This window comes from Gallus gallus, chromosome 12, assembly GCF_016699485.2.
Source record: "Gallus gallus isolate bGalGal1 chromosome 12, bGalGal1.mat.broiler.GRCg7b, whole genome shotgun sequence".
NCBI lineage: Eukaryota > Metazoa > Chordata > Aves > Galliformes > Phasianidae > Gallus > Gallus gallus.
In genome coordinates, this window is record NC_052543.1 from 4075383 (window position 1) to 4098378 (window position 22996).

General features: G+C 39.7%; 1 protein-coding gene across 14 annotated transcripts in view; it reads left to right on the top strand.

Moving 5' to 3' along the window:
- Positions 1 to 22996, top strand: part of ATP2B2 (ATPase plasma membrane Ca2+ transporting 2) — a 392203-nt gene that overhangs the window by 270960 nt on the left and 98247 nt on the right. For all 14 annotated transcript variants that reach the window (XM_040646615.2, XM_040646622.2, XM_040646620.2 and 11 more), the window contains one exon: positions 6010 to 6207. In XM_040646615.2, the coding sequence (XP_040502549.1) occupies positions 6010 to 6207 (198 nt within the window). The remainder of the gene's footprint in view (positions 1 to 6009; positions 6208 to 22996) is intronic.

The window sequence follows — 22996 nt, forward strand, 5'->3', positions numbered from 1 at the left end:
TTTATGAGGGTACTTGTATCAGCTTGAAGCTTTACTGATGCTGTGGGTCCCCTCACTGCAGCTCAGGCCACGGGACTCCACAGGACAGGATGCGCTGACTTGGCTGGTTGTTGCTGTCAGATGTGAAGAGGAGGATGGTTACTGAGGAGATGCAGGGGCCGTTAATTCATTTTGTGGTTCTGCCACCTCTGTGCACCTCTCTGCGTGCTGGCTGATCAGCTCTGACTGTACGGCATTTGACTTGAGGAGGCTCTAAATCACGTAAAGGCCTGCAGGCATCATGGCCAGCTGGATTCATCAAAGTAGCAGCATCAGCAGCGTAAGGCTTACAGGACATGTGCTGGATGGTTTATGATTCCAAAGGCTTTTAAATTCTAGACAAATGTCTTACAATTTATGTAAACAAATATAAGCAGGTGATATTAATGAAAGCAGGTAACTAGATTAATTACACTTCGCAGTCAGCTTTGTTTTTTTGAGATTAGAAGAAAGTGATTATTCATGGAGGTGAAATTCACTGGTGAAATTAAAATTCAGCTTGCTAGAACCAGTAAATGTTTTCCTTCAATATTCTCCTACTGACAGACTGGCTTCTCTTAGCTGGTTTTAAGATGGACTAATCAGATGCAGCACATAAAAATTCTAAGAATTTTTTAAGTAAGATATATGCTAAAACTAGGAGGAGATGGAGAAATCCGTTATATGTCTGAATGTATTTGCTTTGCCTGATGTCTTTGTAGTATAAAGATATACACATATTGTGCCATTGCCAGTACAGCAGGTGGTCTAATGCAATCAATATATGTTTTTTGACATACCTGGTACCCAAGCGGGTGTTTGTTTTGCTTAGACACCCTTTAAACCAGTGTCATGAAAACTTCATGATCTATTGAACTGTAGTGTTCAAGACAACTGACGTTGCACTGCATCACATTGTGCCTGATGACATCATCGTACATAAGAGGAAAAAATACACCTTCCCTAGCCTTTGATCAAAACCATAATGATAATCACAGTTCACTACCTGTGGTTTCTTGCCTCATTCAGTTTCTTAGGCAGGGAAAGTTGAGAAAGGAAGATCTCTGAAGCTAAATCTGCTGGTTACTAGGTACTCATCTAAACTGAAAATTTTACTGAGCCTTTTCACTCACAAGACAGCACTTTGTAGACTGAAGGAAGCAGAGGAAGAGAAGGCCTGCTGTCACATCCAGCTTTGTCGAGAGAGGAGTACAGCACAGAAATTTGCTCCCAAAGCCAGAGAACAGGATGCTATTAAGAATGTAGAATGAGATTGTGAGTTTGACTTCTCTGTATTAGAATAGTAGTAAGTGAGCTACTATTTCTAATTCCTACTAGATTTCAGAGCATTTATGTAAGAGATATAGATATCAGTGGATCTGGGCAAGTTGTACTGAGGGGTTACATAGCAGTAGTAGTGGCAGGGATGATTTCAGAGTTGAATAAGAAATAAATGGAACTGGTAAAACAAGGCAAAGAAAGTTAAATGATTACCAAGGTGATACTTTGCTTTAATTTTTAGTTTCTGTGAGTGTGGAGGTACTGTCATGGTAGAAATGCTGACCATTTGAGAATGGAGTTTGAGAGTAGGCTGGGAGGAGCCTGAGAGGAAATGTGAGTGCGTGTTGTCCCAGGAAATATTGGTGTGTGTTGTATCTAAATGTCAGTAGAGGTCACTGTTCAAATAGCTGTGGGTTGGGTTTTGTTAACCTGGTTCTTCATTCCATAGTTTAAGTGGATGTGAACCATTCTAACTATTCTCTTCAGCTTCATGTTGTATTTTTTTTCTCCTGCACTGTTGCTTCAGTAGCGATGTGATTTTTCTGTTTTTGCATCATCAAAATCATCCTGTTTGTGATGCTGCATTTGGTTGCAGTGGAGATGACTGTCAGGAGAAATACAATTTTTCAGGAAGCATTAATTGGTTTTATGTTCAGCATTCAGTAACTGGCAGTTGTAGATAAGGAAGAGAGAAAAAACATTAATTGTTGTTCCTCCAGGTTTTTAATCTTTCTTTCCCTTTGAAACAGCAACAATTAAAAAAAATAAGTAAATCTGTGTTAAAAGGCAAGCTAGATGAAAGAAGAAATTAATATACTGCACATCATAGAACATCTTTTCTATGTAATCACACTGTTCTCCTCCCCAGATTTCAGACAAATTTTTGGGAAAAGTTTTGAAAACAAGCCTTGTAGAATTATTGAAGTGCTTAATGCATCAGTAGTCAATGTTCACAGTATTTACTAAACATATGCATTCTATCTGTGGATACATTTAATACAAAAACTGCACACTCATTGTAAAGCACTTTGGCCAAGCAGAGTAGTGTTGCGTAGCCTCAACATACAACAGTATTTATGAAAAATTATCCTTGTGTGCATGCATTTTTATGCATTTACAACCAGCCAGTGCGGCTCATCATCGTACCAAATACAGCGCTGAATGCAGGAACACGAGTTCTGAAGTCAGGTAGAACCAATATCTCCATTAAATTTTTTAATCCCCACTGATTCTTATTCACTTCCCGAGATGTTTTGTCTCCTCATATAGAAAGGATATTTCTAATTGCTCTCATCTGTGCTATTGTTTCATTATTGTCACAGCAGTCAATACATGGATTAAGCAACAAATGGAAAAGAAAAAAAATATTCAAGAACAATAATGAAGTCAGTACATGTAATAAAGGGAGGAGAAAAAAGCAAATCTAGCAGCAGGAATGCCATCTCCTCGTTAAAAGTAATGGTGAGGACAGATGTCCACTTGCAGCTCTTGCTGTGCTAATTGACGTTTCCACCATCTGTACTGCCCGGCAGTGTGCGCTCGCTGGGAAGCAGCGCCCTACAGATCTGCATGTGGAACAGAAAGTGTGAGTGACCTCCAGTCCTCTTCAAGCCACAGAGTTTGCGTTGCCTAAGACACCTTTAGGACTACATAAAATAACATTTCTGAATAAAACAGAACAGATAAAACAAAATTGCGTACCTTCTGCTGATGGTAGCACTGAGAACTAATGGAAGCTCTTGCAAAATAAACATCTTTGCCTCAGATTCTCAACTCCCTTAGCTGAATCTCTGTGAATGACGTGGACTGCTCTGTGTGTTTGGCAGTCCCTTTCCGACCTTATCTCTGCAGTAATACTCGCGACTGTTATGATGTGACTTTATCATTGGTCTCCATATTTCTTCACGCTCTCCTTTCCTCTTGCTCAATAAATACAGGCAGTTGTCAGTCTCTGGCATTCAGAGAAAAAAATAATAATTGCTGAGTAGGGTTTTTAGAGCGATGGCCAGACCTCAGGAGGATGGAAACCTTTTGATTAGAACTGAACATTGAATTTCATTTTCCATCATTTCTGAATAATTTACAGGAAAATAAATGTCATAATTAAAGAAGAAAGAGTAGGTAATGTAATGTAGATTACAGAAACTATAATCTGGAAGATAATGTTGGACATAGATGCTTTAAGCCCCATTTAGTCTTCAACCTTCTAGTATCTAAATGTCAAGGTCAGTGAACGCTTTTTGTGTTAGAGAAGCGTGAGCTCTCAGATTTCTTTGGAGTCCTCTCCAAAGAAATGTATGCACCTGTAAGTACTTCTGTGTGTGTTAAGATCAGTACCGTAGGGCAGGATATCTGTACTTTACTGTCGGAAGGTTGTATATATAGCACACTTTGTGAAATCGTGAATCCATCATATCTAGGTAAATGTAATTAGGATTGTTCAAAAATATGCCCACTACTTCCTGCACTGTATCACCCATCCCTGTCACGCTGTTGAGTAACCAGGCATGTGCTCACCTGCCGGAGCTGGCCCACTGCTGTGCACATATGTTCCGTGTTGGAAAATAATCCTTTTGCAGGCGCTTTTTTCTTCTGCTTCCCAATATGTTTGAGGTCTCTCTGTTTCAGACATGTTTTGCGTGTCTGCTTGTAGATGCATGATACAAACATTCCTGCTCAAAATTCCTACGCTCCCAGTGTTGTTAATGAATTTTCCCCTTAACATATGAAGTCACTGCTGCATTCTGGATGTGTTTTGGGGAAGTAGTACAAACTGTGCATGCCATTTTTAGTGAAAAGCCTGTTTTGTATTCAAGGGCTTTGCAGCCCTCTGGAAACTGATTGAACTGGCTTTGTTTCGTTTCTCCTAAAGGCTTGTCACTGCGTCACATCCCATCAGGAGTGAGTGGCCATTCTGATGTCTCATGTGCATTGTCCTAACTTCTCTGGTCTGCATTGGTTCACAGTGCAGCTGCCCAAATGGCTCACTGTCTGCAGTTCATGTTCCATGGGGGCAGAGCCTTTACCCCACATTGGAAGCTGAATGAGAGCTCATGGAGGAGCTGAGAAGTTTGGTGTGTGGTTGTGTGAATCGTGGAGATGGTCACAGGCACACGTTATAGCAGCTGGAACCTGTCTGTTGTAGTCTCACTCTGCAGTAGGTACTGAAAATTAAATTGGGTGAGGTAATAATAACTACAGCGTGCCTTTATCTGGGAGAGGATAGTGTTTCTGAGAAGCTGAAGGTGAAATGAAAGTTTGATGAGTTAGTCAAGAGCCAGGAGCTACACAGCAGTTGTAATTATATCCTTCAAGTGAAAGGTGAGTCAACGTCTTTGGCTGTATTATGGCAGGATTGATACATTCAGAGAGGCATCGCTTTAGGCAATTAGGCTAGTGCTGGGTGCTTTCATCCAGCAGGTATTTTACTGCCATGCATCTGCTGTGCTACTGGGAATGGCTGCACCAATCCCGAATGGAGGAGATGCAGAGCTGAGTGCTGTTAGCATGTTCGGATCCTCACTGCTTCTGCTTGGCCTCCTGGGGATGTTTGTAACAGGGCTTCCTGTTCCTCATGGACACACAGGAGTCAGGGTTCTTAGAGGAGAGAAGGAGTTACCCTGAACTGTGTGAGGAGGGGGATGATGGGAATCCTTACAGAGTGGGATGGTTCTTGCTCTCATGCAGGCACCTTTGTAGCCCTCTGGGGTTCACCTATTTTCATTGTGTCAGCTCAGTGTGAATAAGTACAACTAATTTTACATCGCTAATTACATACAAATCCTAAATGTTCCAAATGGTATCAATATTATCTCACAGATATATGTGACCACTTGCTCTACTGCTGTTCCTTATGCTTATTCTGTCCTAACATTTGTATTTTGTAGCTTTTTTTTTTTTACCAGAAAAGGTGCTAGACATGAACAGACTCAATATAATAAAAAAAAAAACAGGAAAAAACACCTAAGTGAAAGGTTACTCAGCACAGCTACAGTCACATTCTTACGCTCTATCCAGAATTTGAAGCATCATGCAAAAATCCGAACATCTATACAGATTTAAGGAACCTTTGTTTCCCTTTTCTTTATGCAAACATGCTGTCACTGTTGCTGTCTATTTGGGGGGAAAAAAATTCCTGCAGTTCATTTCAGCAATTATGTGTCAGTACAAATGCACCGAGAGCAGTTGCTTTGAAGAACATGACATGCCTTATTGAGATTTTCTTTGAGGTCATTGACCTGAGGTCAGAACAAAGATGTGCTGCTGCTTCTGGTATTACTGAAAGCTGCCAACAGCCATTCCAGCCTCATCCCAGACGTAACATCTCAAATAGAACTCAGGTTGACCTTATGATTATATTCAGAAGTCATTGCATTCACATATGTATGCTTTTATCTACCTGTACAGGACTTATTAAAGTAATCCTACTATTCACAGACTTGTTTAGGATAAAAATTGACAGGAATTGGTACTAATTAAAGTCCTTTTTAGAAAGTAGTGACAAATCATCTTGCAAAAGCAAAATTTAAGTGGTAAATCTGTCTGTTTGTTAATATGCCATGGGTGGTAAGGCTTGCTTTATTGCTATTGAAATAATTTATTTTTAAATTATTTTAAATATATTTTAATTTACAATATAGTAAAAGACAGATATAAGCCGTTACTGTATATTTCACTGCAATTTTAATTACTTTTTGTTTTAATTTACAGGGTTAGCTGGCACTGCTGCAGATCTAGAAAAACGAAAGCTTATTTTTGGAAAAAACTTCATACCCCCAAAGAAGCCAAAAACGTTCATACAGCTAGTGTGGGAAGCACTGCAGGATGTGACTCTTATAATCTTGGAAATTGCAGCCATCATATCCTTGGGGCTTTCGTTTTATCAGCCACCTGGAGAAGGGAATGAAGGTAAAAACTTTTGATTGAATTCATTGTCATAAGTTTAAGTAAAAAAAAAAAAAGTCCTGTATCTCCAATTGCTGTCATCCCTACCCTCCAGAAGGTCACGAAGAGGAACTCTCCATTTGATTAGCTTCTATTTCCATTACACGTGGCAATGACACGTTATTTGTGTGCTTGACATTTCTTTATGCAAACCACTGAACTTCATGCTGCATGTTAAGTGAGTTAAAATCCATCATATTCTTATGAAACTTGAGCGTTTCTTTCTGTTTTCACATGTGAGCTTGTGGTTGGTATTTATTCATCTTAGATTATTGCTTAATGCGTTATAGAGCAGAAATATGTAATTGCTTATGTAACTGATGATCCTGTGTATGCAGACCTGAGCAGGACTTGGACTTGGTGAAATTCACTCCTTTCAGTGTTTTCAGTGATGTCGCCATGGCTAGCGAACCCATGGCAGCTCAACAAAGAGCAATGGAGGCTATGTCATGTTACTGCTGTGGTATCTGTAGAAGGCTTAAAGTCCCCCTCCCCTCCTTTTTATTCTCTTTTTCCTCTCCCTCCTTTGGAAAGTACTCTTGAATTCACATGCTTAAAATATTCATTCCTCTGCATAAATGTGAGATTTCCATTTCTGGCAACTGATCCAGATTTTTTCTTTCCTGCTCTCTCAGACTTATAATGCTGGATAAAACCTGCTGTGTGAAATGACGTGAATAGCTTGGCAAATCTATGAAGAATGCCTTCTTCTAAATATAGCTTTGAAATGCTTTTTACATTCGCTTCAGTTTCCTTTGGCTACTTTCCTTGAAGACCCTTCCTTTCTCCTTTCCCATTCACAAACACAGTGAGCACTTGTAGCACACTTATGATTCCTTATCTTCTATATATGATCAGGAAGCTTTTGTTACTTTCTCACCTTGAATTATGTTGTTATTGTTTTCAGCTGGTGTTTGATTTAGGCGTGAGTAGGAAAAAGAGGTAATCTGTTTTTTTTAACTGAAGAAAACATTATTACCTCCGAAGTGCACATAATAAGATACCCTGGGGACATCGTAAGCCACAAACGATGGTTTACAAAGTTAGAATTAAAGCCTACAAACTTCTTTCTTAGGCACAAACGTGCAGAGTGCTCTCTTATCATACAGATTATTTAGTAGGGAAATAATTCTGAAAACAGGACTGTTACAGGGTTCTAGGAAAAGAGGACTTATGCCATCAGATTCTGATTTTATATCATTGTTATTACTGTTGCTGTTTTGGTTTAATGCAATATTTAACATGCTTCTTTTCCCGTGGGAATGTATGACACATCTGAAATTCTGGAATGGTACAAAAAGCTCAGCAGTGCAACCTGGGAAGACGTATTTGTGTTTTCCCACAGCACAGTGTTTCCATTCAATGGCCTCTGGTTTCCCCATCATTTTAGAACTGTTTTCCTTGAAGATTTTTGCCATGCTTTACACAGAGAGAATAGATCAACGTAGAGGTATTCTGCAATCCAGCTTTTGGAATGCATTTTAAATTTAGTCCTTTGAATCTTTAGGTTTTTTTTTGTTTGTTTGTTTTTTTGAGCAATTCCATATATGTGGGAGATTCTCTCATTTTAAACTCAGTGTACTTCAAACTGATGCCCAGGATACGTACAGTTTATTGGTAGATGTCCTTCCCAAGGACACATTTATGAGCAGGCAGGTATTCGTGCCTGGCCACGCACCCTGCAGCACTGGAGAGACTGGGAGAGCCAAGGGAGAAGTGCCATTTCCCTCATGCCTGATGGTTTGAGATTTGGCATGTTTTTAAATAACAACATGAAAATGAAAGGCTTTGAGGCAGTGCTAAATGCTATCTTGTGTATGTTTTTAAATCTAGCAAATGTATATGCTGCCCATATACCTAATATATTTCTATACCTTTTGCAAATCTAACTTTATCTACCAATGGCTTTATTAGATAATGTGGTAAGTTGAGTTCATGTTTAACTTCTTAGAACAGATAACACTTTCTTCTTAGATGCTTGAATCCTACTTTACATTTTGAAGCTGTAACCCAGTTAGTATTTAAGTGGGTTCTGCAGTTTAAGTGCAAAGTATTTTTTTTTTTCCAGATGTGTTTGAAGGCTAAAATACACACATCCAAAAAATATCAGAGTGCACTGATTGCTTTGAGAACCTTGTCTGATGGTGTGGTCTAATGTACATTAGTGTGTTTTGCTGTATTAGGCAGATATGGGCTCTGAAGTATATATTTTGGGGGTTAGACTTTTTTTTTCCATTTGATACTATGGATGTTGATACGTTACCCCAGTTTAAGTCCTCTGACTGCAGTATGGATGCATTTCCAAATCTCAACACAGTTTGGTTCTGTCTTGAGTAAAGTAACTAGATAATTATTTTCTAAGTAGCCTTCACTTTATTAGAAACAATTCAAATTTCTATGGCTTTTGCAGTACCAGTAATTGTCTTCATCAACTAGCCTCTTACCTGGTAGTAATCTGTTGTTCAAAGTACAGGAAGTTTTTGTTCTCCTACTTTTTTTTCCATCCTCATTTAAAAAATGAATTGATTTGGAAAACATTATTTCTTTTCCTACTGCAATCACAAAATCCTATCTATGTGAGTTACTAAATAACAGTGTGGTTGGCTTTAATGCTTCTCCAGAAGCCACTTCAGCTCTATTTTCACATTTCTTAGTAAGAGTGAAAGTTTCAAGAATTTGTTATCAGAAGCTGTGCTGCTGTTTTTGTGATCTGCTTTGCATTCCCTTTCACCATCTGACAGGCCATTAGGAGCAATTGAGAACTTCTGCATAAATTATTGTCAGCCCCGTGGCAATTACTGCTCTCCTCACTGATCCACGTAGAATCATTTTTCCATTCTTTCAAAAAAGTGTAAATTTTTTTTGTGTATTTTAGTAAACCTGAGAGAAGACTGCTGGTGCAGATGTAGTCACTGCTGCAGTGTTGTTCACACAGGGATGTGAGTAGTTAAAATGTGGCAAGTTAAAAATACTTTATTCCTCTGAACAAAATTCTTCACTGTCCTGGGTTAATAGATTACAGACTGAGTAAAGGTAATAGGGAGCCAGTGATTTACAAAGAGGATTTATCAAAGGTATGAGATCCTGGCTTCATGGTTTTGTGTTCTGTTTTTTTACTTATTCATTTTTGCTCTGTAGATGTCCAGGATGGTACAGGACACAGTACCCTGAAATTTGCTCCTCCTAAGCCAGTGGCTTTAAACTGTTTTGGTGGTGTTGTGTTGCTTCTTGAGGCTGTGGCTGGGATGCCTGCTGACCTCTTGCGACTTAGCTCCCTTAGGGAAGATAATGTTTCCACATGTTCAATATTCAAGTATTTCTTTATCGTTCCTATAATGTACCCCACTGCTTGGTCATCAGGGTGATAACCTGGAGATTTAAATCAGAAAGGGCATCCCTATAGGAGAGAAGGGACAGCTGCTCCATAGCTCCTGTGAGGATGGCTGCATCTTTCCATGCTAAGCCTCCTGGTCATGATAGCACTCATTGTACTCATGATACATCTGTTCCTTGACAATCTAGCAAACCTCATGCTCCTTATATGTAAACGTTGAAAAAGTACATGTGTATGGATAGAATGGACAGCAGGTTGCAGTCAGAAGTGGAAATGAATGTGCTAATAGAAACAGTAGAATCTTTTGAGTTGGAAGGGACCTTTAAAAATCATCTAGTCCAACTTCCCTGGAATGAACAGGGGCACCTATGGCTTGATCACGTTGCTCAGGGCCTGGTCCATTCTGACAGTGAGCCATTGACCACCACTCTAGGTATGATCTTACAACCAGTTCCTCGTCCATTGAACAGCCCAATCATCAAACCTGTATCTTTCCATTTCTAGTGGCTTGGCAACTATGCCAGCCAATTCCATCAGGACTCTGGGATGCACCTCACTGGGACTCACGGACTTACAGACATTCAGGTTCCACATACAGTCACAAACATGATCTTTGCTTGCAGTGGGAGGGGCAATGCTCCCCACATTTCCCACCTTCCAAACCATCCCCTAGAGAGCTGTGTGTAGAGCAGTCACTAGTGAAGACTGAGGCAAAAAAGTTGTTGAATACCTCAACCTTCTCCTTGTCCATTGTTACCAGCCTGCCTGTGTTGCTCATTAGAGAGGTTACACCCTCCTGGACCTTCCTTTTCCAGTTGATCTACCTACAGAAAACTTTCATATCTTTCTTTGTGCCCCTGGCCAAGTCCAGTTCCAGTTGGGCCTTTGCCTTCTTCATCCCATCCCTACACAGCCTGGCAGCATCCCTGTACTCCTTCAAGGTTACATTTCCTTGCTTTCATTGCCTGTGCATTTTCTTCTTGCTCTCCAATGTGACCAGCAGGTCCTGGTTCAGCCATTTCAGTCTCTTGCCTTTCTTCTGTGATTTCCTGCACCTGGAAATGGAGAGCTCTTGTGCCCTAAGAAGAGCCTCCTTAAATATCTGCCTGCTTTGCTCTGCTCCCTTATCCTTGAGGACAGATTCCCCGGGGCCTTCGTTGACTGACTCCCTGAAGAGCTGGAAGTTGGCTTTCCTGAAATTAAGCTTCCTGATTTTATTCTTTGCCTGTCTGATACCTCTCAAGGGCGTGAACTCCACCACTGCATGGTTGCTACAGCCCAGGCAGCCTGTAGTCCTGATGTCACTACTCAGCTCACTAGCGTTGGTGAGCAATAGGTCCAGCATTGCATCCTCCCTAATGGGGCTGTCTATTACCTGGTTCAGGAAGTTGTCCTTGTTCCATTCCAGGAGCCTCCTGGATTGCGTACAGCTTGCTGTGCTACTCTTCCAGCAGATGTCAGGGTGGTTGAAGTCCCTCAGCAGGACAAGAGTATGATCACGACATGTCCTGGATGCTGGACAAAGAAGGCTTCATCAACAGGCTCCCTTCATCAGGTGTCCTGTAGTAGACCCCAAGCACAAGAATCCCTTTGTTGCCACTGTCTCTAACGCTCACCCAGAGGCTTTTGACTTGCTTGTGGCCATTCTTCAGGGACAGTTATTCACACACTATGTAGAGGGCAGCACTGACTCCCCTCCTTCCCCACTTGTCCCTTCTTAATAGGTCACACCCATCAGTAGCCACATTCCAGTCGTAGGAATCATCCCACCAGATTTTGGTGACAGGCCCTTCAGTGATGGATTTGCCACACAAGTATAAATGCTTCTACAGAGACAAAGTTAGTTGTGTGCTGTTTGGATAAAAACTCTTAAGATTCAGTCTTAAAGGGGCAAAACTAAAAAAGCAGCTAACCCTCACCGTGTACAGATCTGTTGCTTAAGATCCAAAACTCTCTTCTCCCATGTTGCTGCCTTCAAAGACTTGAGTAAAAATGTCTCTTGATGCATCATCGTATTGAGTAATTCTGTGGAAATAAGAGAGAGAGATTTGGATTAGTGAAAGTATCTGCAGAAGGCAGTAAAAAAAATTAAGTATGCTATATATTCATATCTGCAAAACAATATAAAGCAGCTAGCAAGAAACTTCTCTTTCTTAGGAGTGAAAGTGCTAAACTGAATACTAGCTAGCATGGATTTCTATCCAGTTTGGAGTCTGTACTGGTGTAAATTTTTTTAAAAGACTTCTGCTGATTTTGGTCAATCCAGTCCTCCTTGCAAGTTCTCTACAAATTCTTCTGGAGCAGAACAGCTGCAGTAGGTGCTCTGCGGGGTTTTAATTATGGTTATGTCATAAAGATCTCCACTGTCCCCATTCCTCAGCACATACGTGTGTTAGAAAATTTATTGTGTTAAAAAAATAAATAAATTACTAACATGTAATTAAGACATAATTCCTTTGAAACATTTCAAAATGCTATGATTGCAGGCTTTGTTGTTCCATGATCCAAGAGATCATGATCATAGAATCGTATCATAGAATCACAGAATGGCTTGGGTTGAAAAGGACCACAGTGCTCATCCAGTTCCAACCCCCTGCTATGTGCAGGGTTGCCAACCACCAGACCAGGCTGCCCAGAGCCACATCCAGCCTGGCCTTGAATGCCTCCAGGGATGGGGCATCCACAGCCTCCTTAGGCAACCTGTTCAGTGCGTCACCACCCTCTGGGTGAAAAACTTCCTCCTAATATCTAACCTCAATCTCCCATCTCAGTTTAAAACCATTCCCCCTTGTCCTGTCAATCTTATGTCCATTGCTCTATGATCCTTAGTTTGTGTCATGACTGCTTTTCACGTGCCTTCTAGCCTTCTACAGGGAATTTAGCTCTATTAACACAGCAGGCATTCTCTGCCCCAAGGGAAAATAAGATGTACTGCTTTTCTGATACAACTCTAAGGTCTCTGTTAAGAAGTCTATTACATATTCTGTGTTTGCATGTATAACCACCCGAAGTCTCTTGTCCAGCTTTAAACTGTTCACATAAATTGTTTTTTCTATATTGTTTGTAGCCCAAGTGTAATTTTCCCCCACATGCTGTCTATCTTTGCAAATCAGCCAAGCTCCTATACCTGTTTCTTATGATCTTCAGATTTATATGCAGGGTTTGTCATCTGTATGCATTTCTCTGAAAACAGAAAGATTGTTCCCTGTGTTGGAGGATGCAACTAGAAATCTCAGCCTGCCATGCCAAATCAGCAGATATCAGATGCATGTTAAGAATATGGGACAATGGAGGGGGAGGGGTAAAACAAACAAACAAAAAAACCCTACAAAAAACCTTGGCCCCATCACAAGAAATAATGGCTCCCAGCTGTATTGCCCCGGGGACAGTTCTTAGAGGTTAATTTCTTCAATTTATTGGCATGCACGAGATTTGTGTTTCCTTTCTGTTTGGAAGGAGAGCAGTGCATCACTTTGCCACCTCCCTATGAGGATGAATGCTGGGGCTGAGGAGAAGAGCAGGCAGGCTCTGCAGTTCTGTCAACACTGCAAAATAAGGAAAAATACCCTTTCTGAGCGGCCGTGCACAATGGGACAGCTTGACCATAGACCTGACACAAACTCTTCTCTCTTTCTGGCCTTTTAATGTCATTTGCTTCTCTCTCTTTTTTTTTTCTTTGCCAACATTTGTGACAGAACTGCATTCATATTACTATTTTCTGGTCTGTCACTCCTTGAGCATCCAATTCTTATCTTTTTTTCCTGCTCTCACAGTAAAAAAAATTCTTTATTCAACTAATCACAGACTTTCTATACTCCCCTTCTACAATGGAAATTCTTCTGTGTTTTTTTTTTCCCCTCACCTTTGGGGGGATTCTATAAATTATATATATTTCTGTTGAAATCAACTTATTCTTAAGTAGTATAAATAAGAAACCCTGTTGGGGAAACCTTAGAATATGCTTTTTGTATGCAAATGCATACTGGCTCAGAAGAAACACACAGGTGTCATTTGGGCAGGAAGCAAACATTGGATATGAAATGAATAGCAGGGTTAGCTCTGCAGGAGCGCTACCAGCTCATCTGGTGTTGGAAATGGTGCTTGGTATTGTTGAATTCTGTGGCACAGTACAGTCAGTTCCTGCCAAAAGTAAACATACTGTTTCATATTAATACTGATCATTTGTATTATCTTTACACTAGAAATGAGCAGTAGAAAATCTCTGTATGGTTCATAATGTCACAAAGTCACAGGGATTGGAAAGAACCTCTGGAGATCATTTAGTCCAACCCCCCACTAGAGCAGGTTTCCTATAGTAGGTAGCACAGGAAGGCACCCAGGCAGGTCTTGAATGTCCCCTGACACTCCACAACTTCTCTGGGCAGCCTGTTCCAGTGCTCTGTCACCCTCAAAGTAAAGAAGTTCTTTCTAATGTTCATATGGAACTTCCTGCATCCCAGTTTGTGCCTGTTGTCCTTTGTTCCGTTGCTGGGCACCGCTGAGAAGGGCCTGCCCCAATTACTTGGCACCCACTCATTTAGATATTGATAAGCATTGATAAGCTCCGCTCTCAGTCTTCTCTAGCCTGAACAGCTCCAGGTCTCTCAGCCTTCCTTCATAAGGGAGATGCTCCAGGCCCCTCATCATCCTTGTAGCCATTTGCTGGAATCTCTCGAGAAGTTCTCTTCCTTGAACTGAAGAGTCCAGAACTGGATGCAGCACTCCAGATGTGGCCTCACCAGGGCAGAGCAGAGTGGGGAGGATCACCTCCCTTGGTCACACTCTTTTTAATGGACCCAAGGATCCTGTTGGCCTTCCTGACCACTCTGGCATACAGCTGGCTCATGGCCAACCTGCTGGCCACCAGGACCCCCAGGTCATTCTCTGCAGAGCTCCTCTCTGGTAAGTCAGCCCCTAGCCTGCACGGAAGAGGAGTGTGGCTATTCCTCTCTAGGCTCAGAGCTCTGCACTTGTCCTAGTTGAAATTCATCAACTCTCCATCCTGTCCAGGCCAATTTAAACAAGAAATGTCAGTGTGCCTCCCCTGTACTTAAATGATCCTAGGAGACAAGCAATTGTTTAAAAAAAAGTGAAAGCAGAGCAGTACTTATTGAGGAACTTTAAACAAATTTGATTTAACTTAATTAAAAGTTACCTCAGATAAATAACCACATAAAAATCCTGAGCCGTCCCCTGAGGGAGGAGTTCTGCTCACTTAGTGAGGTGTTCAGTACATTTACTGAGACACAACTAGTGTAACTGAATATAAATGGAATGCTTTAATACAGCATTTATCAATTTTTACTTTGGCTTTACCCATATAGTTCACATTTGGAATTTCATCATGCATTTTCCTTAACATCTGAATTCAGTAGGCCACAGCAAGATGTTGAATATGTCTCCCAGTCTCTAAAAATCTGTCTCCCTGGATTTCATTAATATTCATTTAGCATGCTGATTAACGAGAAAGAATCAGCTGAATTTTAGTTGGAAGTGAATCAGCTGAATAAAGTTAATTCTGTATTCTTTTTGGCATCTTTAAATCTCAGACTTTTAAAATAAACATTTTACATGATAGCACAGATTATATTAAAATACGTAAATGTAGGCAGCATGAAAATCCAACTTGTAAGATCAACATTCGCTATTTTACAGATTTCCTAAAATACCAATGCACAGCAATAAGCAACTGCAAGTATTTTGCCTTTTGAAGCTACTTAAAGATGATAAAGTTATTCAACAGCTCGTGTGCATTTTATATATAAAAAAAAATTGGTCAAGCAATGTTTTTGTACAATGAAAATCCATTATCTCTTTGTCTCTTTTCCATAAAGCAAGAAGAAGTGTAGAAAATGTGCAGCTTTTCTACAAGAAATGAGCTGAATGCCATTCATTTTAGTACTTTGCAGTGATTTGAGTTCTGGTTTGCCATCCTGCTCCACGAATTATGAAAGTAAAAGATGAATCGAACCAACCCTCCATCCCTGAACAATTACTTAAAATGCTTTCTGAATTCTGTCGCAGCTGGCAAAACGGACAATAATTAGCAGACATTTTCAACTCTCTTGTATATCTCAAAAGGTCAAGGGAACAGCTGAACTGTCTTCTAATCCTCGCAGTCAGTGTCAACTAATCACCATTGGCACAGCAGGGAAATCTTGCAGCCGTTTCAGTATTCTTTATCTGTGCTATTTGCAGGCTATGAGCACTCATTTTAATTTTTCAGGATTGCCAGCCATTGGCACAGTACAGTATAAGCTTAGACCAAACCAGGTAGGTCTTTAGAGTGTTTTAGTTCCAACTTAATTTCACTGTAGTCCTTAATTAGAACACATTTGGAATCTCCTCCCATTTGTCTCAGCTTTCAAATGACTTTGTACTGTAAAACCCTGATGTGTGTATATTTTCCTGTAAGTGTTACATAACCCACTTCAGACACTGGAGAATACTGAATCAATGGAAAAACGGGTCGTATGAAGGGGGTATAAGGGCAGTACAGCCTTAAAAGCTGATATCTCCTAGTAGGAATCCTTATCATCTTTGCTACTAAATAATACTGATCCAGCTGCCAGTACTCTATAGGTTTTAATTGTGATGTCCAAGGATGACAATTCAGGAGAAGCTGAGATGATAGCAGTGCAGGTATTTGGAAATAGACTGAATGAATCTCAAGTATAGATTAATTTCAGAGTTATCAGTACAACTTCTGAGGAGTGTTGCCAACACTCCAATGCTTTCATTGTTCTTCACGAAGTTAAAGCATGAGATTGCAAAAGGATCTTTTTAAATGTCTGAACCGTCTGTCAGGACAAGTGATGAAGCAGTTGGCATCCTGGAAAACAGAAGAAACAGAAGTATTTGCCCTCTTAAAAACAGCTTGTTCTGCCAGAACCCCACCACTTAACCTTTCTCCCTAAGCTAGGATGAGGTGAAGCAGCATATGGCTTCTGCTGACATTAGCCCAATCTGTTTCTTATAGTGAAGGAATGAGAAAGTATCTTACTTGTTAATCCCTGCCCTAAATTGTGCTTTGGCTTGTAAATATCCAGGAACAGAGAACAGAGCGGGTTGGAGTGCCCAGCTGTTACGGATGTATCCAAACTCATGCATGTAAATGGTCTTCCCTTCTTCCAACACATGTAAAAGGTGGTTTTCATGATTAACTGGCTACAGTATTTCATTTTTGAAAGATTTCTTCTTGTATGTTGTTTTTGTGATTCAAAAGACAGGGCAAATTCAGGATTAGGGCTCCTAAATATATGAACTGGAAAGTCCTGGGTAGTAAGGTCATGAAGAGCATCCAACAGCAAACAAAAAGAGGCAGAGTATGAGAAATTGAAGTGATCTTTGAGGTCATTTAGTCTGTCCCCATGCTCAGAAGCATGATCAGCAGTACTTAAGCCATTCTAGACAGAAATTTAATCTTATTTCTCCAGGTTTCCAGTAATGGAAGTTTTGTGTCTTTCCCAAATAGTTCCTGTGTCCATGCGGTGAGATGGTTGTTCCTGGTTTTAACATAAAAGTCTCTTGTAAGAAACTGCCTTGCTTTATTTTACATGCATATGAAGACCTATATGAAGTCATATTATACTTCCAGGCACACTTCAACTTCCTGAAGACAACTTATTTATAAATACCGGGGCATAAATACGTATAGTAACATATTCAGCTTTTTCAGTGAGCATTTGAAGTTTGAGCAACATTTTAAACAGCATGTTAATATTGCAGAGGAATAGTAGTAATCAGCCAACTTTAACAAAGGGAGCCAAAACTCTCTTAAAATAATGTATTTACTGATTTAAAAAAAGTATCAGAATTTACTGCCCCAGAAAATAACAAGGCAAAAGCTCTGGAAACATCAGTATTGACAGAACTTAAAGCAACGATGTGAAGCACAGCAATGCTGATTATTTTCATGTTTGATTGTGATTCCAGAAACCAGCTTTAATTCAGCAATTTTAAAATATCAAGAATGTCCCAAATTCTCAAAATCAGCTATTTATTATACTTTAATGAAAAACACTTTGGGGTCAAGTTTTACAGGATTATTTCTTGAGTCTCAAAGGAGGTTGTTGTGTTCCCAGAAGTCTCCATGCATGCAAACAAATGAAATGAAAAATCATAGTCTGCCTGCACTCAGGACTGTTCGTTGGAAAACAGGGCTACCCTTCTGAACACCACGGCTGCGGTGACGAGGCAGATATTCAGCATGCTGCTGCTTCTGTTTTTCTGGGTAAGCCAGTAAAAGTAGAAGAGGTCTTTGAGATAAAACATCTGTAAAGCAGCATGTAGTAGGCACACGTGCCTGTATGATCAGGCATTGCACTGGCCTGGTGGGAAAATAATCTTAAAATGTCTCTACTTCAAATCTACATGGATGTGTGCGACCTTTTCTTTTAAATCTTTATCAGGCAGAGAACAGACCGAGCCCTGACCTGCTGAGCCCTCCAGCCAGGGGTATGGCACAGGCAGAGCTTGGTCTGCAGCTGCTGCGCCTGACATGGCACAGTGAATATTGGGAGTACTGGCACTGAATTATACTGTTGGCTTTTTTAAGTGTGTCCATCTGTGTGTGTACATATGCGTACTGTCATGATTCTGGACATATATGTATATATATAAAATCTCCTGTCAGAAAATTATCAATTTAAACTATTGATTCCAGTTATTGCATAAGTAGTTCATCCTCTTCCTGGTAAGTATACATAAGATTTTACAATCTTGAAATATGCATTAGTTTCTTGAAACCAAAATTCAAATGTAAAATTCATGTTCTAAATGGAGGATATCCTCACTACAGGCAGCTTTAGCTTGCTTTGCTTGTATGTGCTTTAACACTTCAATTTGGATTCCTAGAGTACTTGAGAAATTACATTTCCAGTTTGTATGCAGTTAACATGCTTGGGTTCATATTGCAGAATACTTTCTGGGAGTGCACAGGCTGGATGCTCACTTTTGTATAAAAATAGACAGAAAAAATGTGGCCCAGAAACATAGTTCCTTAGCATGTAGGTTTGCACTGTAAACCTACTGTTATATGGGCACAGTATTTGCTAGTGTTTAATGCTTTCTGATGCAAGACATTATGGTATTTTGTTTAATCTCTTCTTACAACAATTTTCACCTCTTAGAATTTATAGCATATAGTAATGAATATGAGGGATTAAATACAATAATAAATGCAGCAGTTTATGAGCTGGTTTTGTGATTGAGGTCTGTAAATCTTCCATTTCTACCTCAGCCTTGTTCTCTTGTTCTCATGAAAATGGCTGAAGAATGATGTGTTAGAGCACTGAGGGAGGTGGAGGTGCTTCAGGACCTGTTCTGTAGCACATTGGCATAGCCTAAGCTGAAAGGAGCACTGGTTTAATTTTTTGTTCTTGCAGTACCTTAGCTGGGCTAGGCTACTTAAGCCTCCTCACTTGCAAATTTTCTTCATCAGTGGCTTTCAAGCTGTGGTCTGTGAACCTCTGAGAATCCATGAATTCCTTTGAAGAGGTCCTTTAAAACCAGAAACCTATTCTCAGTAACCTTATGCTATCTCACAGGGCTTATATGTTACAAGAGTTTGATAGTTCCTCTGTAAGCGATCTGGGATGTATGGAGGAGTGCATCAGCCAGCAATCCCAAACTCAGGCGGTGTTCCCGTGTGATTTTTTAGAAGCCCCAGTGACATCTCTGTCAGGTTTTCCAGACAAAGTCAACTTTTTTCAACAGACTTCTGCAAGCTTTTGGTAGCGTATTTGTTGTTAAATGTGGTCTGTCTCTAAAATCATCTTCATTAGAACATCTCATTTCAAAGCAAGAAAACAGAAAAGGAGTATATTTGGAGGTACATTTTGCCTGTGGTAGAATGCAACCAAAGCACGATGTAACAGTAGGAGCATTCGTCTTGCAGGCAGAAGCCACCCTAAAATGTCCTTTAACAGTTTGCCTAAGGCAGAAAAAGAGTGGGCTTTATTTATAAGGATTTAGTAGAAGTACAGGCAAGAAAACTCTCAATCTGATTATGTATTTAGGTAACATTTTTTTTTTCTTAACTTTATACTCAGGGAAAAGTCTATATTTAAAGTCAAGCTCCTCACTCATAGCCAGTTTTGCAGATAAGCGTTTATGTATTTTCATGGCCTGCTATGTTTCCTGGTGCTTTCAGTGATCTGTAAGATGTGTAGTAGCTGAGGAAGTGTTCAATTCCTCCTCTCCATCTGACCGTATTTAGGAAGTATGGGAGATATTCAGGGACTGCTCCATGACTAATGGGACCAATCTTCCTGTTTCTACAACCTAACTTAAATGATCACAGCTATTGCTTTCTGACTTGCTTGCACAAAGAACGCCTAGGTAGCTGGGAGTCCAAATGTGCTGTTTTCTCTTTTGTTCTGCAGAAGTGTGTTCAGGCCCAGAATGGCCCCTTCATGTTTCACAGAGCTGTTCTAAGATAGCTGTAGCCTGGTAGTTGCAGTGTACCCTATGTATGATATGTCTATTTATTTTTAATTAAGAGAGTAAAATTATAAATCTGACTCACTTAAACTTATCTGAGTGAAAAAATGTCAACATACAGGTGGCCACTTTGCTGCCATTATCCAAGCTATCAGAAATTCTAATTCCTTCCCATCTTTTTTATTCATATACGTATATATTTTGCACAGGCCTAATGACCTTTTCTAAGTATGGTTTTACAATACATCATCACGAAAAAAGGCTTTCTTTTTCCTCCTCTTTTTACTGTAAGTCAGCTAGTATCATTTATATTAGAAGTCCAGTAAAGTGATTCAAAACCCACGCAGTTGTGAGATCAGTCTTCTACATTATTAATTCAATTTCGTACTCATATCTTTCAAATTTAGTTTGTCACTTACATTCAGTTTTCTCATAGTTCTGACATTTGAATAACATCATCCAAAATGAGTTCTTTATTTGTGCCCCGTATTCTTCACTGCTATAAAATGTTTTGCTCAGTCTTCAATTCATTGTAAACTCGAGCACATTTCTGGTACAGTTGAAGCAGTTGAGAGTTATCCCCGGGAACCCTCACAGTAGGCATCAAGGCTGGCCATTAAACCAAACTGCACTGCAAATCTTTGGTACATGCTTTTCTTCTGCCCTGCAACTGAACCAAAGTCTTCTGTTTTTCTCAGGGTTTTTCACATCTGATCAGCCCGAACTGTTTGAGTGAGTGTTGTTAAGGTTAGGACTCATACATCTTATCTGCATTCTTTGAAAAGGGACTTAAGTTTGGAGAATTTCATGGCTTCATTTTTATACGTCCTGTGTGAATGCAAAGAAACCTTCAACTTTAACCAGAAATTTCATTATATATGTTGATATTTGTACAAGTATGAATTTTTAATGGAATAGCTGTAGATTATGCTAACAGATACATATGCTGTTTATAAGCTGTATCTTTTCTAGACAATCTCTTTTTTTAACTATAGCAGCACAGCCTTCCTTGGGTAGACGAAGCCTTTCAGAGGCCTCATGGAATGTGTTAAACAGCACTGGGAACCTTAGTCTCTGTCTGAAAGTCTTTGGTTCTCCAAATTAGCATCAATTAATTAATTAGTTGAAGAATTAAACAAGCAGTTTTCTCTTAAATTTCATCATTTTGTCTTTTTCAAAAAAAAGTTTTATTCATAATTCAGTAATGCATGTGAAGTGTTTATGGCTGTTTGTTACTGTGGGATAAGTATTTTTGATGATGTGTGAAAACACTTGTTCTGCAAATTTGTACTGAATTACGCAGCAAACATTTCCTGAAAAGATAATTAAGTGAATGTAATTGCTCTTTTGTAAGAGTTGAGATGGAAATATATTACATTGGTTGTTTGTAATATGCTGGGTTTTTTGTTGTTGCTTTTACCATATTCTAAAATGCTCACAAGTGGCCCACTTCTGCATTATTTAAAGTTGCATTACAATTTTATGTAGTAGGTATTGCCTTTTCTCAGACTTCCTGATCACAAACTGGCTGATTCACAACGTCTGTATTTCTGGCTGGGTATGCAGTCTGTCTGTCTCTGTTTCCCCTCTACTTCCTGTGGACCAACTTTTCTTTTTTAAATGAAATAGAACTGGTCAGGTTCTGCTCTTCCACAGCCTCGGCATCTTTTGCTTTTCTAATCTGCTGGTGGGATTTCCCTCATCTTCCCCTTATCTTTCCCTCCCTATTTGTTCAGTAAATGTATATTTTTATTGCATTCTGGAAATATTTAAGTATCACTCTGCCCAAGAACTGCTAAGTCTAAAAGAAGTATGGAAACAATACTACATACATAGTAAATTCAGGTTAAAAAAAAAGAAAAAGAAAAAAGAGAGATGCATCAGTTGTAAAATACAGATGGGATTAAGTGGAACATCAGTTTTCTGGAGCCAAGCATTAGTCCAGAGGAGTGCTTTCACTCTGGCTTTGCTCAACTATATTGAAAATGTCTGTTCTATACTGTTAACAAAATGTGCTTAGGGAGCAAACTGATTACTGGATGTCAGTGGTATTGATGAATGATGTAAGTTTCAGATTTGAGCTGGCTTCAGGAAAAACACATTAAGAACTTGTGAAGTGCAGAATGTGCACATTGTGTCATATGGGACCTGCAAATTAAATAATTGTTTCATAATGTAAAGTGGCCTACATCTGGTTTCTACAAATGTGTGTTAGGCTGCAAAAAATTAAGCCCCATAGATACCTTCCCTTCATTAGAGATGCGTAGAGATCATTGCCAAAACTGGGCTGCTTTTAGATACTGCTCATTAGAAAGATTTCCATGTTGCCAAGCACTACTTAACTCTCAACTGGGGACATGAGGTAATGAGATTGAGAACTCTGGGATGAAATATAAAATATTCTCACTTATTTTCCAGGAAGAAGCTCTCCAAGAGAATTAATTCCATAATAAAATTCCACTAGGATATGACCTTACAAGCATTGCTGAGTAACTGCACTTGAACTCCTATTAGTTGTCACAGAGAGCAACTTTCCTGGCCTGAGTCTTACATTTGAAAACTGTTTTACCCATTGAATATGTGGCCATGTTTTCAAGATGTTTTTGGCACTCAAGCAATCAGATATCAAGGCTTTGTCTTGCATCCCCCTAAGAGCAGGTCCTGCATTGAGAACATAACAAAACAGAACTAAATATGATGTACTACAGAAATAGTTTTATGGTCCTCTTCCCTTTCATTGCCTTTGGTGGAGTTGGGTCCCCATCCCTTCAGGTGATGTTTGCAGAATGCTTTGCTTTGGTGCCAGTCGGAAGAACCTTGTTTGACATACTGTGTCTATTGACGTTGAGTAATTGAGTGATAAAGCTGAGGTGATTGAAATGAACATTTCTCAGCTCACAAATGTTTGTGATCAGGCTGAGGGATGTGTGAATGTTTATGCACTTAGGGCTTACACGTTTGTTTTCTTGCATGACT